General features: G+C 43.7%; 1 protein-coding gene across 1 annotated transcript in view; it reads right to left on the bottom strand.

The window, feature by feature from the left end:
- Positions 1-14547: 14547 nt before the first annotated feature.
- The window catches only part of VASP (vasodilator stimulated phosphoprotein), a 306350-nt gene continuing 303391 nt past the window's right edge, over positions 14548-17506 (bottom strand). Inside the window, exon 13 of the mRNA XM_033954725.1 lies at positions 14548-15937. Within this exon, the coding sequence (XP_033810616.1) occupies positions 15900-15937 (38 nt within the window). The 3' untranslated portion in view covers positions 14548-15899. The remainder of the gene's footprint in view (positions 15938-17506) is intronic.

Below are 17506 nucleotides of genomic sequence, written 5' to 3'. Positions count from 1 at the left end.
GCATTGCGCCGATGCCTTCAGTGTTGCGTCTACCATCACTCCCAGGTCTCTCTCCAGGTTACTAACCCCTAGTGGTGTTCCCCCCATTTTGTATGTGAACATCGGGTTCTTTTTCCCCACGTGCATGACCTTGCATTTCCCCACGTTGAAGCTCATCTGCCATTTTTCGGCCCACTTTTCCAGCTGCGTTAGATCCTTTTGGAGATCCTCGCAGTCTTCCTTGGTTTGAGCCCTGCTGTATAGTTTGGTGTCATCTGCAAATTTAATGACTTCACACTTAGTTCCCGCCTCTAGGTCATTTATGTAGATATTGAACAAGAGCGGTCCCAGCACCGACCCCTGCGGAACTCCGCTCGTGACCCCTTTCCAGTCTGAGTAGTGGCCCTTTACGCCAACCCTCTGCTTCCTGTTTGACAGCCAGTTTTTGATCCATCGGTGGACCTCCCCTTGTACCCCGTGGTTCCATATCTTTTTAAGCAGTCTCTCGTGTGGCACCTTGTCGAAGGCTTTTTGGAAGTCAAGGTAAATGATGTCTATAGATTCCCCTTTATCCACCTGGCTGTTCACGCCCTCAAAGAAGTACAATAAGTTTGTGAGGCATGACCTACCCTTACAGAAGCCATGTTGACTTGGTTTTAGCTGCCCATTTTTTTCGATGTGCTCACAGATGCCGTCTTTAATCAGTGCCTCCATCATCTTTCCCGGGACTGAGGTCAGGCTCACCGGCCTGTAGTTTCCCGGGTCCCCCCTTGCGCCCTTTTTGAAGATGGGCGTGACATTTGCTATTTTCCAATCCTCCGGGATCTCTCCGGTTTTTAAGGATAGGTTGCATATCTGTCGAAGTGGCTCCGCTATTACGTCTTTTAGTTCCTTGAGTACCCTTGGGTGAATGCCATCCGGACCCGGCGATTTGTCGCTCTTTAGTCTGTCAATCTGCTTGAGTACATCCTCTTGGCTTACCTCTAAATTGACCAGCTTATCCTCTTGGTCTCCTATTACGATCTCCTCGGGTTCTGGAATGTTGGTTATATTCTCCATCGTGAAGACTGACGTGAAGAACTCATTTAACCTGTCAGCTATCTCTTTCTCTTCTTTTACAACTCCCTTTCGGTCTCCATCGTCCAATGGTCCCACTTCTTCTCTCGCCGGTTGCTTCCCCTTCACGTATCTGAAGAACGACTTGAAGTTTGTTGCTTCCTTTGCCAGTCTCTCTTCGTATTCTCTTTTTGCTTTTCTAATCACTCGGTGACACTCTTTCTGGTGTTCTTTGTGCCTTTTTTGGTTCTCCTCTGTTTGATCTTTTTTCCATTTTCTGAACGATGCTTTCTTGTCGCTTATCGCCTTCTTCACTGCACTTGTTATCCACACTGGGTTTTTTGTTCTATTTTTTTTGCACCCTTTTCTGAACTTGGGGATGCATATGCTTTGTGCTTCGTGCACAGTCTCCTTGAGTAAGGTCCAGGCTTTTTCTACGGATTCCGTCTTCCCTATGTTGCCTTTGAGCTTCTTTCCCACCATTTTTCTCATGGCATCATAATTTCCTTTTTTGAAGTTGAGTGCCGTCGTTGTGGTTCTTTTCCCCTTTGATGATCCAATTTCAAGCTTGCACTGGATCATGTTGTGATCGCTGTTACCTAGTGGGGGTAATACCGCCACCTCCTTTGCTGGCCCCCCTAGTCCGTTAAAGATTAGGTCAAGAGTGGCATCGCCCCGTGTTGGTTCCGTGACCAGCTGCTCCATGAAACAGTCCCTCGTGACTTCTATGAATTTTATCTCTCTTGCGCAGTTTGAGTGCCCAATACTCCAGTCTATCCCAGGATGGTTGAAGTCCCCCATCACCACCACATTTCCGCTTCTGCATACCTGTTTCAGTTCAGCCTCCATCTCCTGGTCGATTTCTTCCGGTTGTCCAGGTGGGCGGTAGTACAGACCCAGTTTAATGTCTGCTCCTGCTCCTCCCTGTAGCTTAACCCATAGTGATTCCAGGCCATCCGCCCGTACTGTTGTTTCCGTCCTGGCTGATGGTATGGAGTCTTTTATGTACAGCGCTATTCCTCCACCCTTTTTATGTGTCCTGTCTCTCCTGTATAGTTTGTACCCTGGTATGGCCACATCCCATTGATTGTCCTCGGTCCACCACGTTTCTGTGACTCCAATTATGTCTAGGTCCTTATTGCTGGCTGTGATTTCCAGTTCTCCCATTTTGGCCCTCAGGCTCCTAGCATTTGTGTATAGGCAGTTTAAGACCCAGTTTTTTGTCCTCTCTCTTTGTTTCCCTTGTGCTTTGGTATTCCTGCAGTTTCCCTCATGGTTTGCCAGCCCCTGAGCTTCGTCCTCCTCCTGTTGTGTGTGTGTGACGTCCTCTGCCTGTTTCCCCTGCGCCTCCTGCTCTCCTAATTCCCACTCAGTCCTGGGCTCTTTTTCACAATGACTTTGCCCCTCTGTTTCCTGTTGTTCTGTATTGGTCCCGCTTACCTGGTCCATTTGTGCCCTCGATCCCTGCAATGCGTCTTTAGGTCCTTTTTCAACCCATACACCCTCAGACCCTAGTCCTCTTTTACAATGTCCCAGTTCAGTATCTTTGTCAGGTACTGATGTCCGATGTGTCGAGGTCAGGTCGACTATCGGCTTTCCCCTTCTTCTCAGTTTAAAGCCAAGTCTATGACGTTCTGGACGTTGCGTGCCAGCATCCTCGTCCCAGCTGTGCTAAGGTGCAGTCCATCTCTTCTACCAGTTTTTCCTTCTCTGCTTACACAGAGTCCAGGATCTCTGCTTCATCCCAACCTGCAGTCTCTACACCTGACAGCTTGGTTCCTCTCAACATAACTCATCTTCAGTTTTCTCAATCTGTAAGAGACGTTTTAGAAGCTTCTAAAAAGCTTACCACTAGACAGTGCTATCACCAAAAATGGACTAGATTTTCTACGTGGTGTTTTTCTCATCATAAGAAGCCTCAGCATTCCTCCTTATCTTCTGTTTTGGACTATCTTTTGCACTTATCCAATTCTGGCCTCAAGTCTATCTCTATACGAGTCCATCTTAGTGCAATTGCTGCTTTCCATCAGCCTATTGAAGGGAAACCCCTCTGCTCATCCGGTGGTTTCCAGATTCATGAAAGGACTTTTCAATGTCAAACCTCCTCTCAAACCGCCTCCTGTGGTTTGGGACCTCAATGTTGTCCTTTCTCAACTCATGAAGCCTCCATTTGAACCCATTGATAAGGCTCACCTGTAGTATCTCACTTGGAAAGTGGTGCTTCTCATTGCCCTTACTTCTGGTCGCTGAGTCAGTGAGTTGCAAGCTTTAGTTACTTACCCACCTTTCACTGTGTTCCATCATGATAAGGTGGTTCTTCATACTCATCCGAAATTCCTGCCTAAAGTGGTTTCAGAATTTCATCTCAACCAATCCATCGTACTGCCAGTGTTTTTTCCAAAGCCTCATTCTCACCCTGGAGAATCTGCTCTTCATACTCTGGACTGTAAACGTGCTTTGGCCTACTACTTAGAAAGCACCAAACCACACAGATCTGCTCCTCAACTTTTTGTCTCCTTTGATCCAACAAGTTGGGACATGCTATCTCTAAACGTACCATCTCCAACTGGATGGCGGCTTGTATCTCATTCTGCTATGCCCAGGCAGGATTGCCCCTTCACAGTAAAGTCACAGCCCATAAAGTCAGGGCAATGGCAGCTTCTGTAGCTTTCCTCAGATCTACACCTATTGAGGAAATTTGCAAGGCTGCTACTTGGTCCTCGGTTCATACCTTCACTTCTCACTATTGTCTGGATACTTTCTCCAGACAGGATGGACAGTTTGGCCAAACAGTATTACAAAATTTATTCTCCTAGATTGCCAACACTCCCACCATCCCATTCTGGTTAGCTTGGTCTGGGAAATGGAAAAAAACCCGCCTAGCACTAGCATGCCGATTCCAGGGAAACGACTACTTCGGAAAATTGCGAGCCATGTAATCGAGGGTGAAATACTCACATGGATTAAAAACTGTCTGGAGCATAGGAAACAGAGAGTGGGGTAAATAGACAATACTCGGACTGGAAGAGCGTTACCAGTGGGGTGCCGCAGGGCTCAGTGCTTGGACCCTTGCTCTTTAACATCTTTATAAATGATCTGGACATAGGTATGACGAGCGAGGTGATTAAATTTGCGGACAATACTAAATTATTCAGAGTAGTGAAGACACAGGGGGATTGCGAAGATCTGCAACGTGACATAATCAGGCTCGAGGAATGGGCATCAACAGGGCAGATGAGGTTCAACATGAATAAGTGTAAAGTGATGGATGTCGGTAACAAAAATATCATGCACGAATACAGGATGTCCGGGGCGGTACTTGGAGAGACCTCCCAGGAAAGGGACTTGGGAGTTCTGATCGACAAGTCAATGAAGCTGTCCACGCAATGTGCGGCGGCAGCAAAAAGGGCAAACAGAATTCTTGGAATGATAAAGAAGGGAATCACGAACAGATCAGAGAAGGTTATCATGCTGCTGTACTGGGCCATGGTGTGCCCTCACCTGGAGTACTGCGAAAGATTAGAGAAACTGGGCCTCTTCTCCCTCGAACAAGGAGATTGAGAGGGGACATGATCGAAACATTCAAGGTATTGAAGGGGATAGACTTAGTAGATAAGGACAGGTTGTTCACCCTCTCCAAGGTAGGGAGAACGAGAGGGCACTCTCTAAAGTTGAAAGGGGATAGATTCCATACAAACGTAAGGAAGTTGTTCTTCACCCAGAGAGTGGTAGAAAGCTGGAACGCTCTTCCGGAGGCTGTTATAGGGGAAAACACCCTCCAGGGATTCAAGACAAAGTTAGACAAGTTCCTGCTGAACCAGAACGTGCGCTGGTAGGGCTAGTCTCGGTTAGCGTGCTAGTCTTTGACCAGAGGGCCGCCGCATGAGCAGACTGCTGAGCATGATGGACCACTGGTCTGACCCAGCAGCGGCAATTCTTATGTTCTCACAGGCATTGTTTTGGGCCTGTAGGTAGTTGTCATTGGAACTGGTGTGTGGCTTTTTCCCGGAATTTGTTCAGCTCATGTTGAGAGCATACCTTATGGATCCGGCTCACACAGCGCAGCCGGCGGGTGCACTACAGACTTCCATGCCAGTGCATTCCTTTGTGGAGGTCACTGCTCAGGTGCCCAGTGTCCCATTCACTACAGCCTCCCGCACCTTCACCAAGGTGATTGTAGTGGTGGCGGCTCATCTCCGCAGGATGGGAGTCCATGTTCACCCTATCTGGACAACTTGCTAATAAGAGCTCCATTCAGACTGGAGTGCAAGCAAACAATGAAGACAGTGGTCTCTCTTCTACAGTGCCTGGGCTGGATTGTCAATTTCAAGAAGAGCCAGCTACAGCCTTCTCAGACGTTGGAATATCTGGGAGTCTGATTTGACATGATCCAAGAATATATTTTTCTTCCCAAGCCACACAAACAGAAGCTCAAGAAACACATCATGGATCTCATAGCACTCCTGGCAACCTCCCTGGAGGTTGTGCCTTGGGCCATGATACACATGTGGCCTCTGCAAGAGTTCCTCACGTCTCGGTGGTCCCATCAGCATCATCTCGATCAAATGCCACTCCCCTGGACAGAGCCAGCATGGAGCAGTCAGCACTGGTTGATTCAGGTTGAAGTTCTAGAATGGGGCATGCCTCTTCGAGTCCCAGACTCGAAGATTACTTTCATGACCACCACCAGTCTTTCTGGCTGGAGTGCTCATTGTGGAGACCGCTCCATCCAGGGCTAGTGGACTCCCCATCAAAAGGGTTGGTCGATCAACCGTCTGTCCAATCTTATGGCTTCCCTGGGCTGCATTGGCCCAAAAAAATGTTTCTGGGGCTGCGCAAATGCTGCAGCAAGAAGGGGCAGCAGAGGAAAACACTGCATTGCCCTCGACCAGGGCCGCACAAAATACTTCATGGGGTCACATGCAGTGCTCCCTCTAAGCGGGCGGGTGTTGTGAGCAAAATTTTTTTCGCTGTGCGCTAGGCGCCAGCAAGTTATGAGCCAACTCGCCCGATTCTCCTCTCGCCGCCCTGCCATCTGCCGTACGCCGTGCGCTGTGACGTGAAACTTGTGCGCTGCGATGTAATATTTTGTGCGCCAGCGCAGCTTAGAGGGAACACTGGTCACATGCCCTGGAAGGAAAAGCTGTAAGGGTGTTTTCAGACAATGCCATGCCAGTGGTGTATATGAATTGGCAGGGAGGTACCAGGAGTGCTCTCTTGAGTCGGGAGGCTCCGATGTTGTTTTGATGGGCAGTTACACCTTCAGGCTCTGCAATGCAATTGGCCAGCGTGGAAAAGGTGCAAGCCGACTTTCTCAGTTGCCAACTCCTGGATCCAGGAGAGTGGGTTCTCTCTCGCAGAGAGCGATTCATCTCATTGTGTAGCTTTGGGGCAGACCGATAGACTTGATGGGTTCAGCCAAGAACTTGAAAGTATAGCGCTTCTTCAGTCGCAGAATAGAGCAAGGAAGTTTAGGACTAGACACTTTGGTTCAGTCCTGGTGACTCAGGACCTACTTTACATCTTTCCACTTTGGCCCTTGGTGGGCCGAGTCATCTGCAGGATAACAACTCATCCAGATTAAGTGATCCTATTGGCACTGGACTGGCCTCACTGTCATTGGTATGCAGATATGGTCCATCTTCAGTGGGACAACAAGCTCAGGCTCCCTCTTCATCATGACCTGCTCACTCAGGGGCTGGTTCCCATGGAGAATCCCCAGTGCCTTGGTTTTATGGTATGGCTCTTGAGTGCAGGGCTTTGATTTAGAGGGGCTACTATGACATTGTCACTCTTAAGAAACCTACAATGGCGGCTTGTTCCAAGGCTTGGAAGGCTTTACAGTAGTGGTGCACCAGAGATCAAGTAGAACCATTGCGTGCTCCTATTCCTGTGGTCCTCGCTTTCCTTCAAGCCGGTCTGGAAAAAGGCCTGGTGGTGGCTTTCCTCAAGGTACAGGTGACAGGCCTTTCCTTTAGAGCGCACAGCAGTTCCAGTTCACTCATGTCTCATGCAGCTGTGACTAGATTTCTCAGGGGGGTGCTTCGCTTGCGACCACCCGTATGATAGCCTTTCCCTTCATGAAATCTTAATGTGCTGAGAGGGCTTGCGGTAGCCTCTTTTGAGCCACTCCAGGATGCATCCCTTCTGGATCTTACGGTCAAGACAGTTTTCCTTGTGGCAATTATTTCAGCAAGGCTTAAATATGAGAATGCTTTATAGAAGAATGTGTACTGCAACACCATTAGGGGTATGGTGTGATATAAACCTCCCCTGAGTGTCTTCTATACCAAAGATGTTTATACAATAAATTCTCCAGGCCCTCAGAGGTGCCACCAGAAGCTCAATAAACTTTCATGGCAACTGGCTTTATGCCCCCTATCGTCATCGGGTCACTGGTGTTATTAGTATAAGATGTGCTATGCTTATCTTAATATATTTTTTATATTTTCAATAAATAGTTATAAATAGAGTGCTTAACTTAACTTGGGTGGTTTAGCCAACATGTTTCACCTTGTTCAGGTTTCCTCAGGGCACAATCCCTCAGAACTATATGCTCTTCACGACGTGGCCACCCGAAATGTGATCAAAGCGAGTTTCCATTATTTCCTATGGGGAAACTCGCTTTGATAAACGAGCATTTTGGATTACGAGCATGCTCCTGGAACGGATTATGCTCGTAATCCAAGGTACCACTGTATATATAAAACTTTTTCCAATCTTAATAGAAAAAAAAAACTTTACAGTCTTCAATAAACAGAAGCAATTGTAGTTATAATCACTTATCTTCTTCAGAGTCCCACCATGACCACGTTTAGATTCCTTCCTTAGGGAATCCAAACACACTTTCACAAATATATATCAAATGTTGGGTCTCTGTGAGTTGTAAAAATCTTATCTGCTAAGCTGATCAAAGTTCTGAAGTCATGGAGCTGGCGAGTCAAGGTTTCCAGGATTATCGGTGTCACTTATTTTGGTGAGACTACTGCTAGCTAAAAATTCTATTCTTTCTAAATGATGGATGGATCTGGAGAAAGACACGGGGACAAATTTTTCCCCATCCTCACGGGAACTCATTTTCCTGTCCCTTCCCTGTGAGTTCTTTTCCTGTCCCTGCCCCATTCCTGCAAGCTCTGTCTTCATCTGCACAAGCCTCAAACACTTTAAAATCATAAATGTTCGAGATTTGTATGGTTAAGGCTGAGCTTACAGGAATGGGGCAGGGACAGCGACAAAACTCACAGGGATGGGATGGGGAAATTGAGTTCCCGTGGGGACGTGGAAAAATTTGTCCCAATGTCATTCTCTAATCTGGAGCCTTCCACTCTCCAACAATAGTATGCTTCATAGGGCCACATGGGAATATCTTGAGATATTCCCATCGGAGGAACGGTACGTTGAGTGCATATGGTAACCTTTGGAACCACTTTCAAATGTTACTAACTGGGAAAACCAGAGACATGGGGCTAGGAGGACAACAGGGTTAGGTGGGTGGGGAGTGAGGGGGTTAATAGAAAATTATGTTGGGGACATGGATATCACATTCTGTTTCAATACTTCTCAAATGCCTGTTGTTTCATTGCTATGTATTGTTTTGTATTCTGAGATGCTGGGAGTGCCTCCTAGCTGAATAAAAAAGTTTAAAAAATACATATTTTAGTAAAATAATTCTATAACTTCTATTCCTCCTGAATAATATGAAGGATCCGACATGTTGTTACTTGGGACCATTGAAATGCAAAAAGGATTAGTCTCTTTCCGGTAAGGATTGTCTTTGCTTGGAGACTTTGGTAGTTGAGAACCCTGACATACATACTACAGTATACAGTATATTCATAATTACCCATGATAATAATAATAGACACAACACATACTTAAATTTTTAAAAAAGAACATTTTTATTTTTTAATGAAAAACGTGCATGAGCTGGACAGCCTGTGAGCATCAGAGTTTACACATAGTTTATTGCAACTGAGCCCTTTCATGCACTTCCAGCCAGAAAATGGAGAATAAGCAAAACCATAGTGGTCTTTTAAAATTAATTTAAAAAGTTACAACTTTTTTAATCCTTTTATTTAAAAAAAAAAATCAAATCTCTTCCCTCCAAATATTATATAAACCAAGCCGCTTGTGCTGAAAAGATGATAATCCCCTCCAGTGTAACCTCTCCTCTATTCTCAGGGAGAGAGAGCCTATATATTGGCTTCTAAATCACTTGTTTCAATTCAGGGAAGGTCTCACAAACTACAACATGGGGGAATTTAAATCTGTTCAACATTTTGTGACAATTTGTTTGAGAGTGGGGACACATATAAAAATTTAGACAGCAGGTGGCCATCAGTTTGTAGATTCCTCAAACTTCCACCATTCTCTAAAGCTGATGATGCTACTGCATAGCAGAGCCCAGAAACACAATGTCTGAAACAACACAGACCAATACATCTTCCTTTTAATAAAGACATCATCAGAAATAGCCAATCAGTATCACTTGTCTAAAAAATGCCAGGCAACCAGAACTGCAGCCAAAGATAAGTTAGAAGGTGATGAGACATAAATTTATTTATTCAGTTTTCTATACCGTTCTCCCAGGAACGCTCAGAATGGTTTACATGAATTTATTCAGGAAGCAGCAAAACCTAGACAGAATCTGATAAAGGAAAACTTCAACTCTGTAGCTTTGTGACACCTTCCCCTTAAGAACCAGGAAGCTCAATTTCCTACAACATAGACTGTTCCATGATCCCTTCACCAAATCTCGTAAAATTATAAAAGAAAAATTTAGAATAATTTATCTAAAAAGTAGAATAATGTATCTAAAAAGTGTTTATAAAAAAAAAAAAATTAGAACAAGTTGAAATAAAGTGACTAGCATGTAAGAAACAAAGACAGTAATGAAACACAACCAAATACAATTAAAAATAAAAGTTTAGAACCGTTTATTTTAATGTGCTATACCATGTTTGTAATGAGCCACTGTATGGAAATAAAACATCCCCCAAAACTGTTATGGCTTCCATTTCAGATTTACCGAGTTCACTGGCTCAGATACCCTGGGGAGAGAATATGTAATGGGTTGCTTATCCTGTGTTCCTCTCTGAGGAAAGCTGCTTTGTATCTGTGGCATTTTACACTCTGTAGTAAGGCCACAATTACTGCTCTGAGGAAAACCTCCACATTAAGGACACTTTTTTTTTTTTTTAAATTATGGCTGGTTGAACTGTCTTTTTTTACAGATACTATGCCACCTTGTGGTTCCTTCATGGACTACCATTCTGTTTTTCTATGGATCAATAGTTTTCTGGGAATTGTTATTTCAAGAGCTGATAAATAAACAAAACATAATTCTAACTCTATGTTAAAAATGAAATGTTTGCCCCTTCCCTCCTTTGTTGCTCTTGCAATAAGTGACAAAAACTGTATCGCTGTTGCTATTAAAAGCTTCAATAAATTTCATTTGCAAATTTACATATTGTTTTCAAAAAGTAGTCCTGTTGAAATATTTCCAATTTTTCTTCTTCTTTTAAAAACCTAGAGGATCTACCATAAAATTGGTTCTCCAAACTTACTGCAGCTGATTTATGCAATAAGCATGCAAATTACTGCCATGTTAAAATTGAGGCAGCGATCCACAGCTTATTGGAAAATGCCACTCTCTCCCGAGCTGGGACTGGCCCAGGACGGATGACATTAAAAAAACAAACAAAAATTGCTAGCAGTCAGCACCTACCTGGTTTCCCTCACTTCCCACCACAATCTCTCTCCCCTCTGTCAACATGACTGACACTGGGCCTGTCTTCATCCAACTTTAAAACTGTACTGATGTCTAATGGCACCTTTCCCTCCTATCCCTGAGTGTTTTTTTTAAAGTCCCTAGTGTCTAGTACGGACCCAAACTCCCCCCCTAATCCTACACACTAAGATCCTCTCCAGAGCTGTACCTCAAATGAGGCAGAAGTGATATATACTCATTCCAGTCTCATTATCTTCAAAATGGTGGTGCCTTGCCCTGCACAGTGCATCATGGGATGCATTGGGTACAGCCAGTCTACTATATAAGGTAATTATTGTATTCTCTTATATGGCAGACTGACTCCACCTGATACATACAAGGATGACAGCACTGAAGGCAGGAGCAAGTAGGCATCATTCCTGCTTTGAGGTACAAATTAGGGGGGAGGAGAAGAATGGAGGGGTCATAGGTGGTCCCCATTAGGCACAAAGCAGTATGAAAAAAAGGGGCATGTCTGGTTGGTTGGGCAGGGTACCCTAAACATGGATTTATTTTTGTTTTTTGTTTAAAGTACTGGGGAGGGAGCCAGCGCCTTAGACAGTGAGGGTGGAGTCAGAGGTGGTGCATTAGACACCAGAGAATTTAGTTTTATTAAGTGGGGGGGGAGGGTAGTTGGGTCCTGTAGGGAGGTACCAATGCAGAAAGCTAATCAGACAGGGATGTCAGATTAGGCTATGATGCATTAGACATGCTGAAAAAATTTGCACAGTAACTGTGCATCAGAGGACACATTTTTCTTTTGTGTATTGCTGCAGCGCACTCCATCGCCTCATATGTATTAATTTGAATGCAATGACTCCATCGCCTCATATGTATTAATTTGAATGCATTGAGTGGCCATGTATGCTGCATGAGGTAAACCTGTATTATTCGTGTGCATATACCTCATGGTATCTGTGCAACTGAGCTGGTAGTAACTTTCAGCATTGGACCCCAAGATATTTACCAAATTCTAAAAAATATTTTTTTAAAATTAAAAAAAAAATCTGGTCCTTAGCATGAAGTTTCTTTCTCCAACCCATACAAGAATCACAAGGGATACGAGCACTGGGATGGAGGGTTGAATAGCCTCCATTATGTTGCTAAAGTAACAAAGGACCTGAATGGCCTCCATGTTGGTATAGTAGCAAATAGTGCTGCCCGATTCATGAAAAAAATTTCAATTCGATTCAATTCAGCCTATTGAATCGATTTTTCGATAAGATTTGATTTTCCTGCCCAATTGGGTGGTTTTTTCCAAACATCCTGGGTGGGTTTATTTTATAGCCTCTTCACCCCTTTTGCCCTCTCCTACCCACACTGGTCCTGTGGTCTAAGGGGTCTTTTACTAAAGTACAATAAGTTTTCACTTACCATGTATTAGTTATAAAAACTAGTGCACAAAATGTAACACCTGTGCAGGGAATGCAGACATTTACTACACAGGGCAGACACCTACCACACAGCACCACATTAACTGCAGTGTCAGATAGCATTGTGTACCTGTGCTATGTGGTAATGCAGTGTGGCCCCATTCACAAAATTTAACAGAGTAGCCACAGTGACTAAACCATCCCCTGCTCCCCATCCGATCTGATTTCCCAACTTCTTCAAACTCATTTCTCCAATAAGCCTTGATCCACTCAAAGACCTGCCCACAACCTGGCAAGGAAAGGGATTGGGACTTGTATAATACCTTTTTGTAGTTTTACAACCACACTCAAAGCAGTTTACATACAGGTGCTTCAAGCATTTTCCCTATCTGTCCCAGTGGGCTCACAATCTGTCTAATGTACCTGGGGCAGTGGAGAATTAAGTGACTTGCATGGAGTTTGAACCCGCAACCTCAGGGTGTTGAGGCTATAGCTCTAACCACTGCGCCACACTCTCCTCCTCTCCAGTGACCTTACCACCCATAGGTGATCTCTGCTAGTCTAGCGAGTAAAAAAGCCCCTATAGCAGTATAAAGTCAGTACAAGTGGCACTATAACCATCTAGACCTCATTAGCTTTCTAGGATACATCCGAATACAATCATCAAGCAGGGAAACATTGTGTTCTTTCCAAACAACACACCTGTTCATCTTTTCTTCATTTTACATAGACTGCAAACTTCTTGCTAACATTATCCCACCACTATCCAACTCTGAGGTAAAACAAGGGCTTTTCCCATCTATTCTACAAAGCAGTTATGGCCAGTGAACAACTGGAACTTCATGCACATGCCCCCTTTTCCCTATACCTCCCAAACAATACTTAAAAGTTGACTGTTTTTATGGTCCCGACTCCCTCTCAAACCCAATCTTTACTCCTCAGATTGTTGCAGTTGTGGTACAAAGAGGTTTTTTATGACAGGGCTTCCCAAATCTATCCTGCTTAACCCACAGCCAGTCAGGTTTTCTGGAGACCTCAATAAGCATGTAGTAAATCTGCATATGCTGGAGACCCAGCATCTGCACATTTCACAGTGACTTATGATATATCAGAAAGAAATGAAAAAGGAGGCATTAAAAAGGCAATTCTATAACTGGGCATGTATAGGTAACATGTGCCTTATCCCCCGTATTCTATAAAAAGTGCTAAAAATTGTGTGTACAAATTTAGGCATGTACCCAGTTTGTGCATGCAATTTAAGTGACTAATGAGGCAAATAACGAGCAATTATTGGGGCCAATTGGAAATAATTAAATTTTACATGAGGGTCCAAAAAGGAAGGTTCATAGGTGGGTCAGGGATGATCCTTGAATTAGGTTATAGAATAAGAGGGATCCATAATTTAGGCCCAAGGATTTACACCACGTTTTAGTTGATGTAAAGGGCCACGCCTAAAGTTAGGAACAGCTAAGGTTATCCTATAACCAGCACCTAACTTTAAGCACCATGTAAAGAACAGTGCTCAGAGCTGTTTTGTTGGGCAAGTTTTTTTTAGGCGCACTAATTCTGTAATAGTATCTTGGCACCAAGATTCCATTATAGATTCCAAGTTAACATTGGCACGCTTACATTTAGGCACGACTACTTAACCTTAAGCAGATAGTCCCCAAAACAAGCAATAATATCCTCTGGTGTGCCTGGTCTTCCAGCTCCCAAACTACAACGGGCCCTCAGTAAAACTATGGATGCCGAGTCTACCTAATCCGTAGGTCCCAGCAGCTGACTACAGTAATCTTGAATCGCTTGCAATCTTTATAGCAATCAGTCTTAGGAATCCCCTTAAACCTCAAATTGCTCCTGCGGGACCTGTTCTCTAGATCCTCAACCTGAGCCTGCAAGTCCGCAACTTCTTGACCTGTTGCGCTACTGCTGTTTTAGTCTTCGCCATCTCCGCTGCCACTTGCGAGACACGTTGTTCTGAGGCCTCCACCCGGCCCCCTAAGTCTCCAACTTTCACCTGCAGCTCAGCCATCGCGGTTTTAACATCGTCATGAACCCCCTTCATCGCCGCCTTTAAATCTTGAAACCAGACTTAACGTAAGAACATCGTGCCCGGCAGTCCGCTCCCGCAGTGGCCACCCAGGTCCATGACCTGTAAGTGTTCCCTACTTAACCTAAAATGTCCATACCCTGTTCGCTTAATGTCCTGTAAGGTAAACCTCTATCTGTACCCTGTTATCCCCTTCGCTTCCAGAAAGTCATCCAGTCCCTTTTTGAACCCCAGAATTGTACTCTGTCTTATCACCTCTCCGGGAAGCGCGTTCCAGGTGTCTACCACCCGTTGAGTGAAGAACTTCCTTGCATTCGTTATGAATCTGTCTCCTCTCAGTTTTTCTGAATGACCCTAACCAACTGCACACTGCCAAGTACGAGCGGTTCCACTCATGGGAAGCTTGTCTTTGCACTTTTTCAACAAGGCCCCATCGGAGCTCAAGTTTTACCCTGCCATTCGGGCGAGTGATGTCACTTCCTCCCAAGGCATGACTACTTATGCCAGATCTGTTGGCATGTTTAACAGTGCCATGCTGATAGCTTACTCATGATCCAAACGTACACCCTCTTGCACTAGAATAGCACATATTTGCATATGGATGTATAAGTGGCACTAATTGGTGCATTTAATTGGACTAGATGCTATAATCTAGTCCAATTAAATGCATTTGGATCATGAGCAAGCTATCAGCATGGCACTATTAAACATGCCAACAGACCTGGCATAAGTAGTCGTGCCTAAATGTAAGCGTGTCGATGTTGACTTGCACTCGTGTTCTATAATGGAATCTTGGTGCCAAGATACTATTACAGAATTAGTGCTCAGTACTATTACTATTATAAAACTCCATGAAAAGTTACATGTACTTTCCATGACCTGATGTATTCTTCTTTTTAAAACATATACTGGAAATTGCACCTTACCTCCTCCCTCTGAGGATATGGCATATGCAGCCTGGAGCAGTGGGTTGTGAACCAGAAAAGCCAGGATTCAAATCCTTTTTCCCCACAGTTTCTTCTTGTGGTCTCATGCAAATCATTTCACCTGTCATTGTTGCAGGCACAAACTTAAACTGTAAGCCCTCAATAGGCAGGGAAAGATCTACAGTATCTGGATTAGATCTCACCTTGTATATGGGTCTGGAAAAGTGAGTAAACAGATCTAAAGTCCAAACTGAACAATCTGATTGGCTGAATGTTCCATGTACTAGATGGCCCGGAATGTGTAAAATTAAAAAAACCAAATCATATTACTGACATTGCTGTAGGGTATATAAATGATCCCAAAACTTTCTGCTATGGAGCCAAATGCCTTTTCATTGCAATTTTACCAGCCAATCAGAAACTGTTATTCATTGACCTGAGGTACAAGTCTGTAAAACTCCAAAATAAATTCTCTTGCCCACCACAAACCAAACAGCTCTAAACTCTGCATTAGGAAACAGAAAAACGCTACAGGGGAGTTTTTCCTGCTCTGTGTTTTCATCGCCCACTTTTTCCTGCACACTGAAACCTCATAGCAACAAAAAATATAAATTTTAAAAGAAATTTTTCAAAGTTCAAATATTTTTCAGAGGGCAGTGTTCCTTGGCATGGAGTTTCTTTCTCCAACCCGTACAAGAACAGCAAGGGATGCTGGGAGCCTGGGATGGAAGGTTGAATGGCCTCCATTATGGAAAGCTCTTCTTCTTCAGCTCCTGGATGAAGACTGCAAAAAGAAGAAGACAAAGTATAAGATTTGTTTCACTACAGGATTGTCTTTGCTCCCACTGCAACCATGGAATTGTTGTACTTCCTGCTTTCCTTGGAATTACAAGTCCATAGATACAACGAATGTTAAATCAGGACTGGATTGCCCTGTCCCATATGATCTATACCCAAAAGGAATCCCATTCCCCAAGGCACTACCTGTTCTAACACTGAATATTACATGAAGATCTGTGGAATACACATAGGGGTTCATTTTTAAAGCACTTAGACATTCAAAGTACTACAGTAACCTATGGTTCTTTATGGGCCTGATTCTGTAAACAGTGGCTTAAGCTAGGCGGCAGTAGGCTTTAATCCAAATGATACTAAGTATGGTAGACTACTGCAACAGCCTTTATCTACCGTGCCCAATCAACACAATAAAAAAACTACAGACCGTCCAGAACACAGCCCTCAGACTCATATACTCACTCAGCAAATACGACCATATTACCAAAGCATACTTAGAATCTCACTGGCTACCAATAAAAGCAAGAACACAATTCAAATTCTACTGTCTCCTATTCAAAGTAACCCACGGCACGGCACCCAGCTACCTAAACAACCGATTTCACTACTATCTCTTATCCAGAAGAAGGAGAACACAGAACATTTTCACCTACCCTCCTCTCAATGGTACTCGACGTAAGAAACTTTATGACAACCTACTTGGGACACAGGCAGCTAATATTGACTCCGACATCTCAAAATTACTGATCGAAATTACAGACATAAAAGAGTTCCGAAAAGAAATAAAAACACTACTGTTCAAAAAATATCTCCCATCAATCTAAACCGCCACCTAATGAGTTCTCAATCAACTCCTTGGGAAAAGAATCTCTTTACCCAATCCAAACTAAACACCACTACTGTCCATATCATCAACATTAATTAACCAACATCATGCAATCATCAAAACAATAAATACACCCCGCTTATAGGCATATGATGCTACTCAACATCCTAAGAAACTTGACTCAGATCATGTAACAACTTCTGTAATCTAGAACATATTGTAATTCCTTATTCTCCACCAGTAGTAAATTGACTCAGCTCATGTAACATCTTCTGTAATCTAGAACATATTGTAATTCCTTATTCTCCACCAGTAGTAAATTGACTCAGTTGCTATTAACATCTCCTGCGATATTGAATGTACTATAATTCTGCAATATAAACTGTAATTATCTCTTCCTATAATGTAATTCTACTGGAAACGCCCAGATATTTTCTCTATTGTAATCCGTGGCTATGTTACATCTGCTGCGATATTGAATGTATTGTAACTCTTCACTGTTACTTGTAATCTACTCTTCTCCTGTAATGTAATTCTACTGGAAATGTCCAGATATCATCTTTATTGTAATCCGCCTAGAACCGCAAGGCACAGGCGGAATAGAAATCCCTAATGTAATGTAATGTAATAATTGATCACGCCATCAAAAACCATTTAAAAACGTGTTTAAAAAAGTAAGTGTTGGGAGGTGCCTACTGAAATAGACATAATCGTATCTATAGCAAGCCAGCG

This window comes from Geotrypetes seraphini, chromosome 8, assembly GCF_902459505.1.
Source record: "Geotrypetes seraphini chromosome 8, aGeoSer1.1, whole genome shotgun sequence".
Lineage (NCBI taxonomy): Eukaryota > Metazoa > Chordata > Amphibia > Gymnophiona > Dermophiidae > Geotrypetes > Geotrypetes seraphini.
This window is presented reverse-complemented; position numbering and strand designations above follow the sequence as displayed.